At 40.8% G+C, this 18,229-nt stretch overlaps 1 protein-coding gene across 1 annotated transcript in view; it reads right to left on the bottom strand.

Annotated features, from left to right (window-relative positions):
• Positions 1-617: 617 nt before the first annotated feature.
• LOC108096875 (Krueppel-like factor luna) overlaps positions 618-18,229 on the bottom strand; it is a 39,069-nt gene continuing 21,457 nt past the window's right edge. Inside the window, exons 4-5 of the mRNA XM_017198808.2 lie at positions 2,399-3,244; positions 618-1,852 (exon numbers count right to left, since the gene is read on the bottom strand). Coding sequence (XP_017054297.1) covers positions 1,680-1,852; positions 2,399-3,244 — 1,019 coding nt within the window. The 3' untranslated portion in view covers positions 618-1,679. The remainder of the gene's footprint in view (positions 1,853-2,398; positions 3,245-18,229) is intronic.

Consider the following 18,229-nt stretch of genomic DNA (forward strand, 5'->3'; position numbering starts at 1 on the left):
TTGTCATCTTTATTATTGCAAACAACGCGCAGTTGTACGCTGCAAAGTTGCAAAACGACAAACGACGACAATACTCCCCTGGACAATTGGCCAAAGGAGTGCGTGCCGTGGCACAAAAGCCACAGCCACAGTCACAGCCAAAGCCAAAAAGCAAAAGGCGGCCCGGCAGTCGCTGACAACTTGCCACACATCTTTGTGCGGCAATGGGGAACCCAGGGGCACACTTGTGGGGCAAACTGTAGTCCACAGTCCGCAGTCCGCAGTCCGCAGCCCCATTGTGCGCCAATTGATTTTTCATTCAAATGAAAATGCTCGGCGGATGAGGACGCGGATGTGGATGTGGATGAGGATGAGGACGCGGATGCGGATTTGGCCAGCGATCCCCCGTAATGAGCACGGCTTCCAAGGCTTCGTTTGGTACAAAAAAGTATTCGCTTTTCTTTTATTTCTCAAAAAATAATACAATTTGTTTAGCTCTTATGTGTTTGTCTGTGAGTGTGCTAAAATCTATGATGACAGTTGGTATGAGGCAAATTGCTTTTGGGGCTCGCCAGGGAGTACAGTGCGTTTCGGAGCTATAAGGCAGTTTGGAATGTATTTATAGATAACCAGAAATATGAAATATTTTAATTGTTTATTTAATGCTTTAGCAGAAAATATATTCAATTTACAATTTGTCTTTTAAACATCCTAAAAAATATTGTCTTGTCATTAATTTGAATTTAATGTAAGTTTTTTAAATTAAAGACATTCGCATAAAACAAAAAGGAACATTTAAAAAATGTGTATCTTCGTGACATAATATTTATGTTAACTTCCTTTTAATTGTTAAGCACATTGTGTTACAGTTTTAATTTTATAGCACATAAGAGAAAAGCGATTACAGAATGAAATAAAATAAAAGAAGTATAATTGAAACGTAGTGATTAAGAATAAATGGAATTTACTAGTGAGCAAGTATACTCTCTCTCCAATCCCCTTGGCCAAAATCCTCAACAACTATCACATCATATGCGTATAGTACAAAATGTTTAAGATATCCTACAGATGAGAGAATTTCTATTCAGATAAATATTGCTTTGCTTGGCTCTTCCGGTTGTTTTGCCTCTTTTGTAGTTCTTTTTTTGTATACAATTTTCTACTTAATAACCAATAAAAATTTGATCTAAAATTAGTTAAACTTCTTCTTATCGAACTAGGCTGTAAATGTTTATCTAGATCTATGTACACGCAAGTTGCTAGCACCAATCCAAAACTATCTCTAAAAATATGTATATTTAACTATGCAGATATTTATCTATATTTATATATATATATAGTAGGTATTAATCCACTTTGTTAACTTGGCTTCTGAAGGCAATTGTCTCTGGGCTTAAAATGTGAAAAATTTTACAAATCTTTCCGCCCTGTAACTACAGTTTAACTAAATCTAAATTGGGCTTTGAGCCCTCTTAAAATCAAAATTGAGCTACTTAGGCGATATGGAATATCTGATCTGGTCTCAGCGAATGATCAATGGAAGTGGTTCGAGTGCATATAAATAATAAAGAGCTGCTTTCCCGCAGCATCTCGGATGAGTATTCTCGGATGTGAGTACGAGTACCCGGATGAGTACTCGCATGAGTACCAGTGTGAATACGAGTACGAGTATGTATGGCCAGATCGGCAGTCGCAGTTCCTCAGTGGCGGCGCATGTGCAGCGACAGGTGGTCCGAGCGGCTGAAGCTCCGGGTGCACAGTTGGCAGCGGAACGGCTTCACGCCCGTGTGCTTCCGGTAGTGGCGGGTCAGCTCATCGGATCGGGCGAACCGCCAGATGCAGCCCTCCCACGTGCACACATACGGCTTCTCGCCTGGGGAAGATTGAGAGATTGAGATGGGTTTGGGGTTAATTAAGTGGTTTTACCTATACAAAATATTCATAAGTACAGAGCAACACCAACTTAAATTTAATCAATATTAGAATCTAGCTACTTATTTCTCTTTCTGGTAATATTAAACATATCTAAAGGTATTAAGTTGATACTTTTAATTTTAATACCCGATTCCACTTAATCTTTTTATAGGATTTTGCATCACCAATTCACGTATTGGATTTGCTTTGTTTACTTTTTAATTTCGTTCCAAATAACTATTCAAAATAAATTTATTAAAACAATATTATCGACCAAACAGGTTATTTAAAAGTTGTATCATTTGATTTAAATTAAGAAGTATGCCACTTAAAACCAGAATCAGTTTACAAATAGTTTTATAGTTTTAGGTTTTTTAAAGGTGATCAATAATGTTGTTATCAATTAAGACTCGTAAAGATAGTAAGCTTAAACAGATTTCTGTTCTTTTTAATGAATAATCAAAAATTAAATATATTTTTAAGTACAGCCAACTGAGACCCTCACCTGTGTGCGTTCTTTTGTGCGCCTTAAGGTGCGAACTCTTCGTGTACACCTTGTCGCATCCTTCGGTGTCGCACTTGTGCACCTTGCGGTTCTTGGAGAGATCATTGTAGCCGTTGTTGGCCGCCGAGTCCGAGGAGGAGGATCGCCCGAAGGCGGAGCCCCCTCCGCCGAAATTGATGCCACTGAAGCTGCTGCTGTCCTTGCGCGTCGCCCCCAAAGCCATGCCACCGAAGGCGGGATTTAAGGCGGCATGGGGCGATCCCGATCCCGCATAGCTCTTCCAACTCGGCGAGGAGGAGCAGCCCGATCCGGCCAAGGATTTGCTGGAGCCGCCAGTGGGCGAGGACTTTCTCGTAGCCTGACCATCTCCGAACTTATAGGGATTCTTGAAGAGACTCAACAGCGAGAACTTGCGATCGTAGTCCTGCATGCTGCTCCCCGCGGATCCTGCACCACCGCTATTGCTGCCGTTGTTGTAGCTGCAGCTGTTGTTGTTGTCCTCCTGCTTGATACCGCCGCTGCCACTTCCGCCGCCACTGATCCGTCGATAGGTGAAAAAGAATGGCGAGGCCGCGAAGAACGGCGAGAATGGCAACTTGGACACACCGGAGGCATAAAGTTGTTGTTGCTGCTGCGTCGTCTGATGTTGCTGCTGCAGCTGCTGATGTTGCTGGCGGGCAAAGGCCCCCAACGAGGCGGCACCAGCTGTTCCCGCTCCAAAGCCCGAGGACGAGGACGAGCCGGAGGACCCACTCTGCTTGCCATTGCTGTAGCCAATTGCCTTGCTGGCCGACGAGGATTTACAGCTGCCACTGCCACTGCTGCTGCTGCCATGCGAAGTGCTCGCTGCAAGTGAAGAAGACGAAGAAGATGAAGGGGGGTGTGGTTGAGCGGTTGGGAAAACCAATTGAGATTCGGTTAACAAAATGGCCAAAATGGCGGGGCCACTTTATGGCCGCCAATGCCTAATGAGACTCGTAAATGAACCGCAAACTGAACCAAGTTACCAGACAACAAAAAATCAGGCAGCCTCGACTAATTTAATAGGACGAATGTTTTGATACCCTGGAAAAACCAAGGGAGTTAATGAGATTTGCGATCCCTTTAGATAAAATATTAATCAATAATTCGAGCTGTTGAAAAAATGGCTTATAATAATCATTAAAGAACTTTTGATAGATTTAATATTGAGAAAGATACATTTTTTTATTCCTTATCAGAACAATCTATCAGAACTCTAGAAAAATCATCATAATCTTGAAAAAAGTCTTAAGAAACTTTAGATTGTTGATACTGTATTATGAATTTCTAATATTGTAAGAATAAAAAATATGCTCAATCTTTAAAACATTTTCAATCTCAAATTTCAAAATCAGAACAAAACTATGCCACTGCAAGACATGTAGGTAATAAAAAAAAACAGGGAAACAGGCGGCCGGGAAAACTTTGGCTTGTCAGTCGAGAGTCTTTACACAATTTCCTAATTTCGTTCGACCGCCTCATTGCATCAAAAACGTTTGCATGTCGCGTATTTTATGGCCGGCAGACAGCGGCGACGAACGGACGGAAACTTAAAGACTCCAAAGACTCCAAGAGTCGAAGTCTTGAAGACGCGGATTCCGATTCAGACGGACAGCGAATCCGTGCAGTCGTGATCCATTTAACCTGTACTCTGTGCTCCAGACGACGACGACGACTGCCACTTTCGGCTGCCAGTTGCAGTTGCAGTTGCATTTGTAGTTCCAGTTGCAGTTGCAGTTTCTGTTGGGACAAGTGTGTCGATTTTGGCGCCCGCGACATCAACATCAATTGCCAGCCAAACTGCAGCTGCTGCTGCTGCTGGTCGCCAAAAGCCCCACCGGTTCCCCATTTTGAAGGGTGCTCCACTCCGCAGAGCAAACCGAAATCGCTGAGAAGTTTCCTCAAGCTTGCCACTCCACTTGGCCACTTGTCCTGCCTTAAGATTTTTTTTTTGCTCTTTTCCTGCCGAATTATTTGATCTAGCGTTCTGCGGATTCTTCATTTTCTGGATTTGGTTAACTTATTTGATTGTTAGTCGTCGAAGGATTCACGATTTGAAATTGGGAATTTTAAGCAATTTTAAAATTGAATTACAAAATTCAATTCAATTTGAGATAAAGGAGATGCAGAGATAAAGAAGTCAACTATTTTATGTGTGGATTTGATTGCCAATTTCAAATTTTGATTCTCACGCATTTGATAGTTTCTTTCAATACATTTATGTAGCTCAAATCTATGTAATTCGAAGCATTGTTTAGGAGGCACATAAAAAAGAAATTAAAATGCTTTTATAACGGTGCTTAAATAAATCTCGTAAAAAAGTGAGGCATGTTGCATATGGAGTATTAGGTAATTTTTATTCGCAATATGGACATAAAATATTGCATCTATAATGGATATATGAGGCTTGAAACAAGAAAAAAATATTCAAAGCTTTGAATGACAAAATCATTGATACGTACTTTTATAGAAGAATAAATTTTAGTATTTATTTTTAAGTTATAGCTTTTTGTTTCAGTAAGTTTTAGAAATTTTTAAACAAGTCATAAAAGTTTGCCTGAAAGTACATTCCCAAAAATTGAAAAATTAAATCCCGAGAGCATGTTGAAAAAGTATTTAACATTTATCCCATTTAACCCGGAGGCATCCCTCTTTTTATGCCTGCTAAGCACATTCAATTTTCACTCTTCTTGGCGTTGCAACTCGTTTGTCAGAGCCCCAAAACAAAAGCCAAGCGAAAGGGGAAAGGGGCGAACTGTACAAGTGACCCAGGCTTAAGTGCTTTGTCAAGCCTGCAAACTCCACATGACCGAGGGCCACATGGCGGCCAGCCGGCAACAACAACTGCAACAACAGCAACAACGAGACCATCCAAACCAAGCCAAACTGAACCAGGCCTAAACTGACCGGCCAAGCAGGGAATGGGGTCCGTTGTCCGGCGGTCCGATGGTCCGCTGGTCCGCTGGTTTCTTAGCCTCAAGTGCCTCAAGTGCGTTTGCGACTGTCTACACATGTGTGCCCTGGCTTGATGCATTTGTAATTTCCATGCCAGCGAGCGTTTTGTTTCACCAGCACCGGGTTATAGTGCCCAAGGTAGCAGACAGAGGTTGCAGACCTACAGTAGGGCTTAGCTAAGTGAAACCCTTGCCTACCTACCATATATAGAAATCATATAAAAAGCCCTGAAATTGTAAAAAAAAAAATTCCACACAATTTTAAACTTTTTTTATGAGTTCATTAAGCTTTTTCTGTTGTATCTAGAATTTTTGGAAATATAGTTTCCATAAACCATATGATTTGTACTGTTTTGGGAAATCATACACAGAATCCATATCGACTGGATCTATAAAAATATTAATAATGTTAATATAAACATCACTATAATATTCAATACGGAGCATTAGGCACTGTAATTAAAGGTTCCTTTCCCATTGAGTTAAACTTTGACACGGGGCGGTTTCAGTTGCCGAAGTTCAACTGTACTTTTCGAGGGAGGCAGGTAAAGTAAGCCCCGGGTTGAGGTCCGTTAGTCCGGGCAGGCGCGTTATTAAAATTGATGGCATTTAATTGAACTGGCCATCAACGTCAGCCCACAGTGCTGTTTGCTGTTTGCTGTTGCAGTTCGCTGTTTCTGTTTCTGTTTCTGTTTTTGTTTCTGTTGCAGTTACTGTGCCTTTCCGCTTGCCCCATTTGCTATTGCTGGAAAGGGAAGTCCAGCAGCAGCAGCAGCAGCAGCGGCCACAGTGAAGATCAGAAAATGGGGATCCGGAGAGAAGGGAACTGGATGCTATAGTGGCGTATGCTAATGCGCATTATGTGGCAACTCTCTGGCTGTCATATATTTCTCGTCTCCCAAATGACCATTCTCCTGTCCAACAGCGAGTATATACATCCTTAACTATACGAGAATGAGTGTGTGGTTGTGTGTGTGTGTGTAATCACCGCTTTTACCGAAATGCACACGCTGACTTCATATTTCTGCCAATTTGGCTTTGGCAACACACAGGGAACAGGCAACAGGCAGCAGGCAGCAAAAGACCAAACACCACCAAACAGCAAACACCGGGCGACCCAGAGATTTGAAATCACACTTGTGCCTATTGCCAAAGTGGTGCAATAAAAAAAGTGAATGTTGCCCCCAAGTGGCACCCGGCAGATTCGATCCGATGCGATCCAAAGCGATGCGATGCGATGCTATATAGACAGGCTCCTCCATCTCTGGCTCCTTTGGCGCGTCTTCAAATGGTCGTCGCTGTGGCCATAAACTGCTCATTTGACTTAGCTAGATTTACGTTGAGCAGCCAGTAACCTCCCCTCTCCACCTTTCCCCTCCCCTTTCCCCTTCTAAACCCCCCCCCTCAGCCCCCTCTACTTGTGTGCGTAGTCGAACGTGCCGCCCCAGTCGCAGTCGGCGATAATTATGATGAGGCCAGATCGTCCCCAGACCAAGCCAAGAAAAGCAGTCATCGATGGAGAGAGGGAACCGTGGTGGAAAGCAGTTGGGAAAAGGGATAACTTTTAGCATTCATTACACCTGATAAAAAATAAGTTATTGATGCTTAACTAATTACTCTAAGCGAGTGTGTATCTGAAAGTGATGATAGTGCAAGCAAATTGAAATGAATTTAAAATGTAACAGAGATTCTATAAACCAAAGTATCATATGGTTTATTTGTCAGATATATGATATCGTCAAAAATAAGAACCATTACTTAGCTGAAATACTTTTAACTGATAGTAATTGTTCAATAACAAAAAGTTTTTATTTTTACGATGATATGAAACATGTAAGACAGACAGATTGTTAGGGAAAATATAATAAACCTAATCGCCTGTGTTTAAGAAATCACAAAAAAAACTAAGTCAATCCATTAAGTGTCCGAAAACTGATAGTTAACTTAAAAAGTTAACACTTAATGTATATAAATCTTGGTTTATTTGGCAGTAAAACCAGCCTAGGTTGGTATTCACAATGGGATTTAGCCCACTGTGCAGAACAGTGTGCCAGCGTGTGCTGTGTGTGCAATGTGCAATGCGGATCTCGCACCAAATGCGACTGCAAAACTTGCAACTTTAGAAATGAGAAGCAGACGCGGCAGGCGGAGAAGCGAGGAGAGAGAGAAAAAACCCAGGCGAACAATAAATTACAAAAACAGTTGATAGGGTTTAATGTGCACTTGGTGTGCGATTGGTTATAATTGACAGTTCGCTTGGCTGGCTTGGCCAGCGCTGCTCAAGTTGGCTCCAAGTCCGATTCCGGGCCCAACTTAGCGACGTGCTTGGCCAAGCACCACCGAAGTAGCAGAAGGCACCACCGAGCACCACAGAGCACCACAGAGCACCATAGAGCACCACCGATCACCACTGGCAGGCATCGTGTGTTACGTTTCTAGCCACTTAATTGCCAGGCGGGCTTGCGTTGATTTACTAGTTGATTTTTATATGAAACTGTCGTATTTAAGTTATAATTATGAAACAACATGGCTGCGTATCCGTGTCCGTGTCTCTTTTCGATTCCACAATTTTCACACATGAACCGTTCGCTTTCTGGGCCACATCATTTGACCAACTTTGACTCCGCGATACACGTTTTGGCCCACCGACGAGTCACATTGGATTTATGGCATTGCGCATACGCCGTGGGGGCAGCCCGTCGGTCGTTCGGTCGGTCGGAATCGCCACTATACGAGTACTATATAATCTACACACCACCCTCCACACCATCATCCGCTGATCTGGCTTTTTGTTTCAGCCATTTTTCACACTCTGCGGGCGTCTTTTGAACCTTGAAATAAAAGTTTTCCCACACTGCACACGGCAAAAACATTTCGATTTTCCTTTTGGCGGCTGCCTCGCCGCCTCAGCCTGGCCAACTTGGCCTTACCTGCTTTGCCTCTGCCTCTGCCTCTGCCTCGCTGGCTAATCCAGCGCCCGATTCCCAGCCAGCCCAAAATGGTAACAGACGTAGACTCTGTGGCAGCAGGGAAAAACTAATGAGCAACAACACAGCAAATGCAAACTGCACCTGCCAAAGAGAGCCACAGACGAAGGAGCCAGAAAAAACCAGGAAAGTCATCAGAGGCTAGGAAGTCGGTACTTAAATGCCCTTTAAATAGGTCTAGAGTATCATATTTAAGGATATAATATTACTATGGGTTCAACTGAAAAATATTTGATTTTTATAAATGCCTCTTAATATGACAATACAAATTCACACAGATTTAATAAGAATGAAATTTTTGGAAATAACAGATAACGTTAAACACTAAGCTTCAAAAAAGGCGTTTAATCGAGGACGAACTTTGCTAGTTTAAAACTATATTATTATTATTATAATTAATTATATACCTTTAAATCTTTCTAATTATGATAGAATTGGGGGTTTATTTCAAAGCTAAAATATCAAAATTTTATTTTTGCTTCTGTAAAATCATATTCATAAGAAAAACCATCTGCCTGGAAGCCAAATAAGTACATTAATTGAAATACATGATCAAATTTTATTGCCTGTTGAAGCCTGAAGAGTATTTTCAGTCAGCGAGGGCTGCCCACAAGAAAATCAGCAAACAGCATCGCCAAGACGTTGGCGGCGCTTCGTTAGCGGCTGCCGTTGCTCCCCTTATCCCTCCCCTCCCCCTCCCCTTTCATTCTTAACTCCATGATAACCCCCCAACCTGACCCACCCCCCAAGCACCATCCTCTTGCCGCCCACTGGATTTTCTTTTTGTGTACGTCTATTTGTTTTTTATGAGCAAATTGTGCAAATATCTTAGAGCAACGGCAGAAAAACGTTGACAACTAGATAAATTTAAATGAATTTCTGAGACTCATAAGCTGACAGCGAAATGGTCGATCAGAGTCATGTGTTTAGGGGCATGCCTCGCATGGAGTTCTTGATCAAAAGGCGGTAGCTGAAAGCCAGCAAAAAGCGGACATTTAATTGTTTTTGCTACCAATTATGTATTTGTCAAGTTAATTGGTATGTCAACGCAACTAGTTTTTAGAGCGCTCGCTCCGTCGCAGCTGAGCTCCATCTCTCTGGCTAACTGGCCAAATGGCCAACTGGAGTCATCAAAGCTGACCACCGCCGGCGGAGCAAACGCCTGACGTATTGTCAATAAGCCGGCGACGACACACGGACATGGCCGAAGATACAAAAGCAATGCCAATCATGCAGGCATTTTACACCAAGCCCCCGGTCCCGGCCAAAAAGCCAAAGACACAAGATCCCAGAACACGCAGAGAAAAATTTAGTAAACACTTTGGGGTTTCCATAAATATATGAGCTTATATGAAAAGAATTATAACCTTAAGTATATAAATTTATTAGGAATTTTACAGTTACCATTTATGTAATAAAACATTACTAATCAGGTTATATAAATTAATGGAGTTCACATAATGATCATATAAAAACAGATTTTGGGAATAATTGGTTTTCCAGTTATAGTAAATATTATAAAAATTTCTTTAAACATAAAAACATCCCTCAACCAGAAAATCAGTCCTAAAACCCACAATTATTTTTTAGCAAAGGACATCTTCTAAAAGTTAATCTATATTTTTTTCAGTGCTGGCTACTGCGAAGGTGTGAAATAGCTGGCCTGCCTGCAACCCAAAACCGGACCCGTTTCAGGCAGCTTCGCTTGTCGCCATTGATTGTCAGCGCGTGTTCTCTCTCCTGGCGTTGATGGATGGCTGGATGGATGGATGGACGGATGGATGGTTGGCTAACTGGGAGGATGGCTGGATGGATGGTCAAGTTGGGAGCTGGATCAAGGAGTTCCAAGCCTCCGTTCCCTGTCTTATCGCCCGATCTGTGAGTGCTTAACAAATGCTTTGCGCTAATGACAATTTTGTTATACATTTTATGCATGCACAGATTCAAGCAGATCGCGCGCATGGCGTATACGCAATGTCCGTGTCGATGTCCGTTTGTCCGTTGTCCGTTGTCCCGATGTCCATGCCGATCACGATGATGATGATCGCGATCGCGATAATGACGATTATTCCGATGGTAATGATGATGGCGTGGATGCGTGTGCGATAACGCGACGGCAGCCGATGTCGATGGACAAGCCGATAAATAAATTTATGCACAAACCAGACGAGGCGTAAAATGCGCAATTTGATTTAATGCCTATATATGTGTGCGTGTCCCGCCATGGTGTCAGTATGCATGTGTTAGTGCGTGTGTGTGTGTGCAATGATAATCGATTTATGGTGTGTGAAGTTTGTTTCCTTTACGTTTGCATTTTTTTTTCCCCGCCGCGATTCTGTTTTTCCTCCTTGGCTTTTTCGTTTTTTGTGTCATTGCTAATTGTGTACAAATATGGACAAAAGCGTGGACACGGCCGCGAAGGCGAAGGCTTTCTAAATGGCCAGTAAGTAGGCAGAGTCGCTCTCGGCCAGTTGCAACTTGGTTGGTTGGCAATCGAGTCGGCTAACAGGCGCTTTAAAATGCCTGCGAGAAATAATTTATGCATTTCTTTGTCTGCCGGCTGAGATAAACAGCGGCAAAGCAGTTTAAGTGGTTTTTTCTACGACTGCACTGCGTCGGCACAACTATTTTATATGAAACGCTATGGCCAGAGAATTCTGATTGCATTTGGATGCTGCCGATCGGTGGAGGGCATTAAAACGCTCATTTTATGCAGCATTTCATTGATTTATTGATGCGCATACGTAATCGATGGGCTGGCAGGCGAGGACTTAATGCTAGTCTCGCTCAAAATATCTGTATAAAAGCCATCGATACAAGTGAATAGGTGTGAGAAATTGGAAAATTATTGAGTTACAAACAGCATTTGACTTTTTCTCAAGCAAGCCAAAATATATTACATTGGATATGAGAAATTGGGAGAATTGTTAAGCTAACTGTTTCTTAACCAAGCCAAAGTATAGTATTTCAGATACAAAGAAAATAAGTCAGTATGTCAAAATGGGTTTCTAATAATGCAAAAAAAATTATTTAAATTCTGATTATTGATATGTGGTAATTCAACTTTTAGTATTCAAATATTAATGTTAAGCTTATAATTCAAAAACTAATCCTCCACCCTTTTGGTGCTCTTTCCCAATTCCAATATTGATTAATGTCCATCGCATACAGGCCATGTCCATTAGGTAGCCGCCTAATCAGTTTTACGGCGAGTAAACCAAGTTCACGAGATTAATTAATGTTATTTATCTAAAAATTAGCACCCCGCAATCACTGCGGCCATTATCGGTGGGATTGATCGATTGTGCAGTTAAGCACCGACTTTTACAACCCTCTAAATCACCAAATGGTCCTCGACCCGATCCTCACCAGACGGCCCAAAAGCTCTTCGGAAGGCTCTTTTGCCGATTTTCAGTCGGAGTCGGCTGCTGGGATAATTGGATCGCCGGGCTCCCAGCTTTTTGGGGCTGGCGACGGAGTTTGGAGTTGGAGTTTAGTTTGGTGAGCGGTAATTGCCGCGTGTTAATTCAAACAAATGTCGGGGATTGCACATTTAATGTGAAAATGAAGAAACATAGGTTCGTGTGTGTGTATTTATGTGCTTGCAGCTTGCCCCCAAACGAGCAACTAGTAAAGTTGGCCAGTAATACACAGAGAAGAATATAAATTATTTTCTAAAAACTATACAAAGTTGAAAGACTTTTCAAAAACAAAAAAAAACTAATTCCTGGTTAGGAAAAAATCCCAAAGTTAAGAAGGAAATATAAATAGAAAAGAAAAACTAAAATTATTAAAAAAATTTTCACAATTAACAAGATCAAACATATATTAAAAAGACACAATTAAGCTCTTTCGCTTAATAATCTATCCTTATCCATTAAATATGTTCTGACTTTCTTCCAATTAATGTTGTAATGTTTATTTAAATTACCTTCGATTAGTTAACTTAAGGCCCACCCTTTTCTTTCAGTGGATCACGCTGGTTAGGCGGAGCGAGTGAAATAAATGATCCCAGCTTCATGTTTAATTTATTTGAAAGTTAACACACATATAACAACGGCAACAACAACAACAACAACATTGCTAGGCAAAAGCTGAGTAAGAAGAAGACGAGGCCGGTGACTGTAAAACAGTAAAAAGCAACAACAACAACAACAAGAAAAACAACAACAAAAAATAGGCAAAAATAAAAACAAAACGTATACACAAGGTGGAGATGCCTGGACGTTTGTTGGCCATTTGGCTGGAGAGCACGGCATTAATGCGTCGTAATCACACTAAGCAGACATTAAATGCGTTTTCGCTGTTTGAGCACCACCACAGCAGCAGCACCGCAGCACAGCACCACCAAAGATCCGCAGCACCACAAAAAAACAAAAAAAAAAAAAAAAAAGACTAGACGACTAGCCAGGCGAAGAGGAGCTGAAGCTACAACATTTACTTGTAGCAGCGCCTAAATGATTGATAAAATAATTGCTTGCACGTGATGCTAGAGTGAGAGAGACGGGCAACGAGAAATAGAGAGGTGAAAAGAGAAAGGCTTCACCTCACGCAATTCCAATTCCGCTGGCTACAAGTCCGAGTGTCAACCGAAGGCCTGGGAATTCCAGGAACCTCCCAAAAAATAACCAAGAACAGGAAAGGAACATAGAATTTACGGTGTGAAACTTGAAATACCCTAAGCGATCAATAAATCTTGAAGGTGGTGAATGCTGGGATTAAAAAAGAACTTAAGATAAGAAGATCTACAAAAATTTGAATCAAATGAAGGAAACTATAAAGCAAAGAAATTATTATTTAAAATTTATGTACTTTCATTTATTTTGCCAAATAACAAAAAATGGATCATAATCATCATAGTGGTTAAAAAAAAAACTAAAAATGTATTCTTTGTGATGTAAACTTTAGGACTCCAGAATTAAAATCCTTTACAACTGCAGAAATATAGAAAACCAGTCCCGTCAATCAGCGGTAGAACTAAAGAATCCCAAAACTATAGCAATCCGAATGCATGATTCAGTCCAAATACACCGAAAAAGCCTTGCAAATCTAACGAATTATAACGTGGGAAACTAACTAAGAGACACTTCGAAGAGGGAGACGGAAAGTGAGTGAGGGAGAAGGCACAAATTGCCGCAGTTAACGGTTCCTGTTTCATCGCAAATTTGGCGGCTGAAAACAGAAACAGAAAAACGGAAAACCCCGAACCGAACCAAGGAAAAATACAGAAACAGAAACCGAAAGACAAGCGCCTGAATGAAGCTTCCAAAAGGCAACAGCGAACGGGCGACACCAACTTGCGATACTGTGTTACCAAAATATACGAAAATCTATTCAGATTGGTAATTAATAAAAGTAATTACAACCAAGAGAAAGTATTTTAAAATAAACAAACTTTTGAAGGAATGCGATCATTGTTTGCCATGTAAAAAATGAATGCGTATTAATCAAACTAAGGTCAACAATTTCAGCTTGTTTAAAATTTACTTTAATAACAATTATCCTTTATCACCAATAAAACCAATAAAATATTTAAAAAATCTTTATAAGACATCATAGCCAATGTATAATTCTTATTTCAAAAGCAAATTAAAGTAAAGTTTAAAATCTTACCCTTAAAATAACCTTAAAGTAAACAACCACTGATAACAAAGTAGCGATTAACATTGAATTGACTTTTCACCGTTGAACCCTATCAAGCTGCTTTTTTCATGTCCTCCGTTTGATACAGATCACTCTGCCATTAACATTTTCTTTAGCATTATCTTCGTAAGCCAATTGATTTTGATGGAACCTTTGCCCCACTGTGCTTTGCATCTTTGGCAACGCCAAAACGACTGCTCCACGACAAGTGGCCCCCCGCACGGTTCTGCCCGCCCACTCGTGCGCCACATTATTTCATGCAAAATCATGCCATGGGAACCACGACCAAGCGATGCTCCACGAGCAGTCATCCTACCGTCCTCCCATCGTTCGTCCCTCCCCTTCCCCTCCCCGCCCCTCTTTCCACCATCCAAATACCCAGTGGATGAGGCAGCAAGCAGTCTAGAACTATTACCCCAGTCCCTGGCCATGGGACAGCATCCGACTGCAACTAATGCACAATCATCGCAGATTATTTCATTTAATGTCAATACAAAACCAGCAAGAAGCCATCGCAGCCAGCGTGCGCTGCAGTTCCTTCTTCTCGGAGTCAGTGCACTGAGAGAAAGTATTGGTAACACTCATAAAAATATTGATGTTGATTTAGTTTTGTTATCCAGAAATTTCCAGATCCTTTAATATGTGTGGAAAGTCACAAAACTGAATATAATTCATCCAATAGAAGTAAGATGGTCAACAGTACGTATGAGTAATATACTTGGAGTGAATAGGCTCCTCAACTCTGTTTCCCAACCGATTTAATAAAAACTTTAAAATTTGGTCTTAAAAACATAATTTAAAAATTCATATTAACATACTAACATCATAGTAAGATAATCACTATAATATGCAACCAACTAATCCCAAATTTCTCTCCCTGTATAGTAGACTCCGATTCTGTTTCGGTTTGGCACTCCATAGTTGTCCGGGACCCGGGATCCTGGCGTGCATCGAAAGCTGAAAGTTTGACACTCCAATTCTCAATGCCGCTGGGCAAACAAATTGAGTGTAGAGCGCGGCAGGGGGCACTGAGGCGTTTTGCCCGTTAGTGTTTTGCAAACGAGTTTAAACTGCTGTTGACTTTTGAAAAGTTTAAGGGCCAGGGACCGGCAGTTAGCAGCAGCGGAATGGGAGCCTCGATGCCAGCCATGCGGCCAAAAGACAGGCGATCCCACAGCCAGTTCCAACTCCTCCGTTTGACCTTGCAAAATCGATGTTCAATGTTCGATTTCGGCACATTTTCGCTGGTTTCAGTTTATTTATGGCCCGGCCGGTCGATATTTATTTGGGCCTGTCTCTATGCCCGATCCGATCGCATCCGTCATGCGCCTTTTCAATGGTATTTGAAGTGTGCAATCAATTTTGGTTTTGCGGTTTCAAAAAAAAAATAAACAACACAGCGCTTTGCATATTGGAAGCGAGCAATATGCGATTGAGATTTAGCGAATGACAGCCGATGGTAGATATTCTGTGGCGGAAGTCATTGAAAGTGACGTTTGTTGGGTAGATCGAAAATATAGTTTTATTGCTGGTATTAGAAAACTAATTTGGAAAAAGAAAAATTCCCGGATTTGTGTCTTTATTTATTGATGTTTTTTCGGCTTTACTTGAGCGAACAATTAATTGGGAATAAAGATAACTTTTTAATAAGATGGACAATCCTATTTTGTTAACAAACGTTAGAGGGAATTGAATCCTTTAAGCCCTCCCTATAACCTCCTACTTACGCCTCATATAACCACCTTAATAAAGGGTATATAAATCGCCTAAGATCTAATCTAAGGACTGCCATCTTCCGCCATTCCCACAGTCGACCATAAAGTATTCATAAAATATCAGCCAGCTCCCTGCTGCCAGTTATCTTCCTGCAGTTATCAACTGCACTAACAACCACCCACCGATGCTGCTGCTAAGGAGGCTAACAACCCAAGTAAAATATAAACCGAGCCGATATCTGGGCAATCTTTTAAATTAATTTGTTGTCACCAGTTTGTTGAAATAATCTGGCGAGCGAAACAAATGTTACCTCCAATCGAAGCCAGGTGGGTGGGCTCCACCACCAGCGGCAGCAAGCACAAAAGTAACAACAACAAGGGGCAGCGACACATGCCGCAGCTGCCGCAACTCGCAGCTCGGACCCCAAACTGCCCAACCCCAAAATTGTTCACCTGTCAAATCAGCGAGCTGCGATCTTTTATTGGTGGCAAGAGGCGAGCGCCAATTGTTGCTGGCCACCAGTAAGCAGTAAAGCTGCCGCAGCGGCTGTGGAAGCCAGAGCAGATTTATTTATTTAAGCGAGCCGAGCTGCGGTGCACCCAATTTCAAATGGTGCTGGCTATCCCAGACGTGCACTGCGAGAAACAGTCCAAGGAGATGGTAAGTGCATAACTATGTATATATCAAGAAAACTAATGAACTAATGAACTAATGAAAAAAAACTATAAATAATTTAGCAAAATATGTATAAAGATCCTACCTTAAGATGGTTACAATTTTATATACACGTACACTGCCGTTCAACTGAATAGGTTCATGCTCTCAGAGGAAGTACTTTGTCTATAATTTCTAAACCAGTGTACCGATTTCCAAAATTTTTTTTCTTTAACTCTTGAATCATTTTATAATAAAATGCTGAAGAAGGTTTTTCAAAAACATATTATTAATTCCTTATTTAATTTTTCTTCTGAAAGGTTAACAAAATTCATGGTTTTTTTTGGGTCATCTGAATAGGTTCAACCTAAAACAATTAAAATTATTTAAGTAACTAAGGATAATTTTCATTTTTTTTGAACTTGGCTGATACTTATGAACATTTTTAGAGTACATTTCACTAATTTTAGTAAAAAGTGAACCCTCCGTTGTCCGATATAACATCATATACACGACCGGGAAGCGAGCTATACAAATTGTGCAGTATTTGCAGTGAAATGGTTGTCCAGGCTATTTTAATTGCCTTAACTAAAGTTGTTTTGCAAGAAAATTACCTGCCTCCTTCATATATCTTGCGCGATAGCAACCCCCATACGATTTCGATTATATTAAGGTCAGGTGAATATGGGGGCCATTCAAGTAAGTCCACATTTTGAGCCTTAAACCACTCTTTTACCACCCTAGCTGTATGATGAGAGCGTTATCTTGCTGGTAAGACCATTTGATAAAGTGAAAAGTATTTGAATAATCAGGAAACGTAGCCTTTATGATAGATTTGTAGGATTCCGCGCTCATTTTAGAAGTAACAAATTAGAGGTCGCAAGTGCCAAAGACTGATACCGACCCCCACACCAAAATCAATTTAATTTAGAAGCGTAAATCAATAGCTACAACTATTATTATCACGATCTTCGAAAGGAAGAGCATTTCCTTAGCCGTTGTCATAGCTGTGAGGGTGGTGTAATGGTGTGGGGGTCGGTATCAGTCTTTGGCACTTGCGACCTCTAATTTGTTACTTCTAAAATGAGCGCGGAATCCTACAAATCTATCATAAAGGCTACGTTTCCTGATTATTCAAATACTTTTCACTTTATCAAATGGTCTTACCAGCAAGATAACGCTCTCATCATACAGCTAGGGTGGTAAAAGAGTGGTTTAAGGCTCAAAATGTGGACTTACTTGAATGGCCCCCATATTCACCTGACCTTAATATAATCGAAATCGTATGGGGTTGCTATCGCGCAAGATATATGAAGGAGGCAGGTAATTTTCTTGCAAAACAACTTTAGTTAAGGCAATTAAAATAGCCTGGACAACCATTTCACTGCAAATACTGCACAATTTGTATAGCTCGCTTCCCGGTCGTGTATATGATGTTATATCGGACAACGGAGGGTTCACTTTTTACTAAAATTAGTAAAATGTACTCTAAAAATGTTCATAAGTATCAGCCAAGTTCAAAAAAATGAAAATTATCCTTAGTTACTTAAATAATTTTAATTGTTTTAGGTTGAACCTATTCAGATGACCCAAAAAAAAACCATGAATTTTGTTAACCTTTCAGAAGAAAAATTAAATAAGGAATTAATAATATGTTTTTGAAAAACCTTCTTCAGCATTTTATTATAAAATGATTCAAGAGTTAAAGAAAAAAAAATTTTGGAAATCGGTACACTGGTTTAGAAATTATAGACAAAGTACTTCCTCTGAGAGCATGAACCTATTCAGTTGAGCGGCAGTGTATATCCATAAATCTAACACATTTATTTGTATTTTTACAGACTGGTCATTTTAAA

The sequence above is a fragment of the Drosophila ficusphila genome, unplaced genomic scaffold (assembly GCF_018152265.1).
Source record: "Drosophila ficusphila isolate 14025-0441.05 unplaced genomic scaffold, ASM1815226v1 contig_414, whole genome shotgun sequence".
Lineage (NCBI taxonomy): Eukaryota > Metazoa > Arthropoda > Insecta > Diptera > Drosophilidae > Drosophila > Drosophila ficusphila.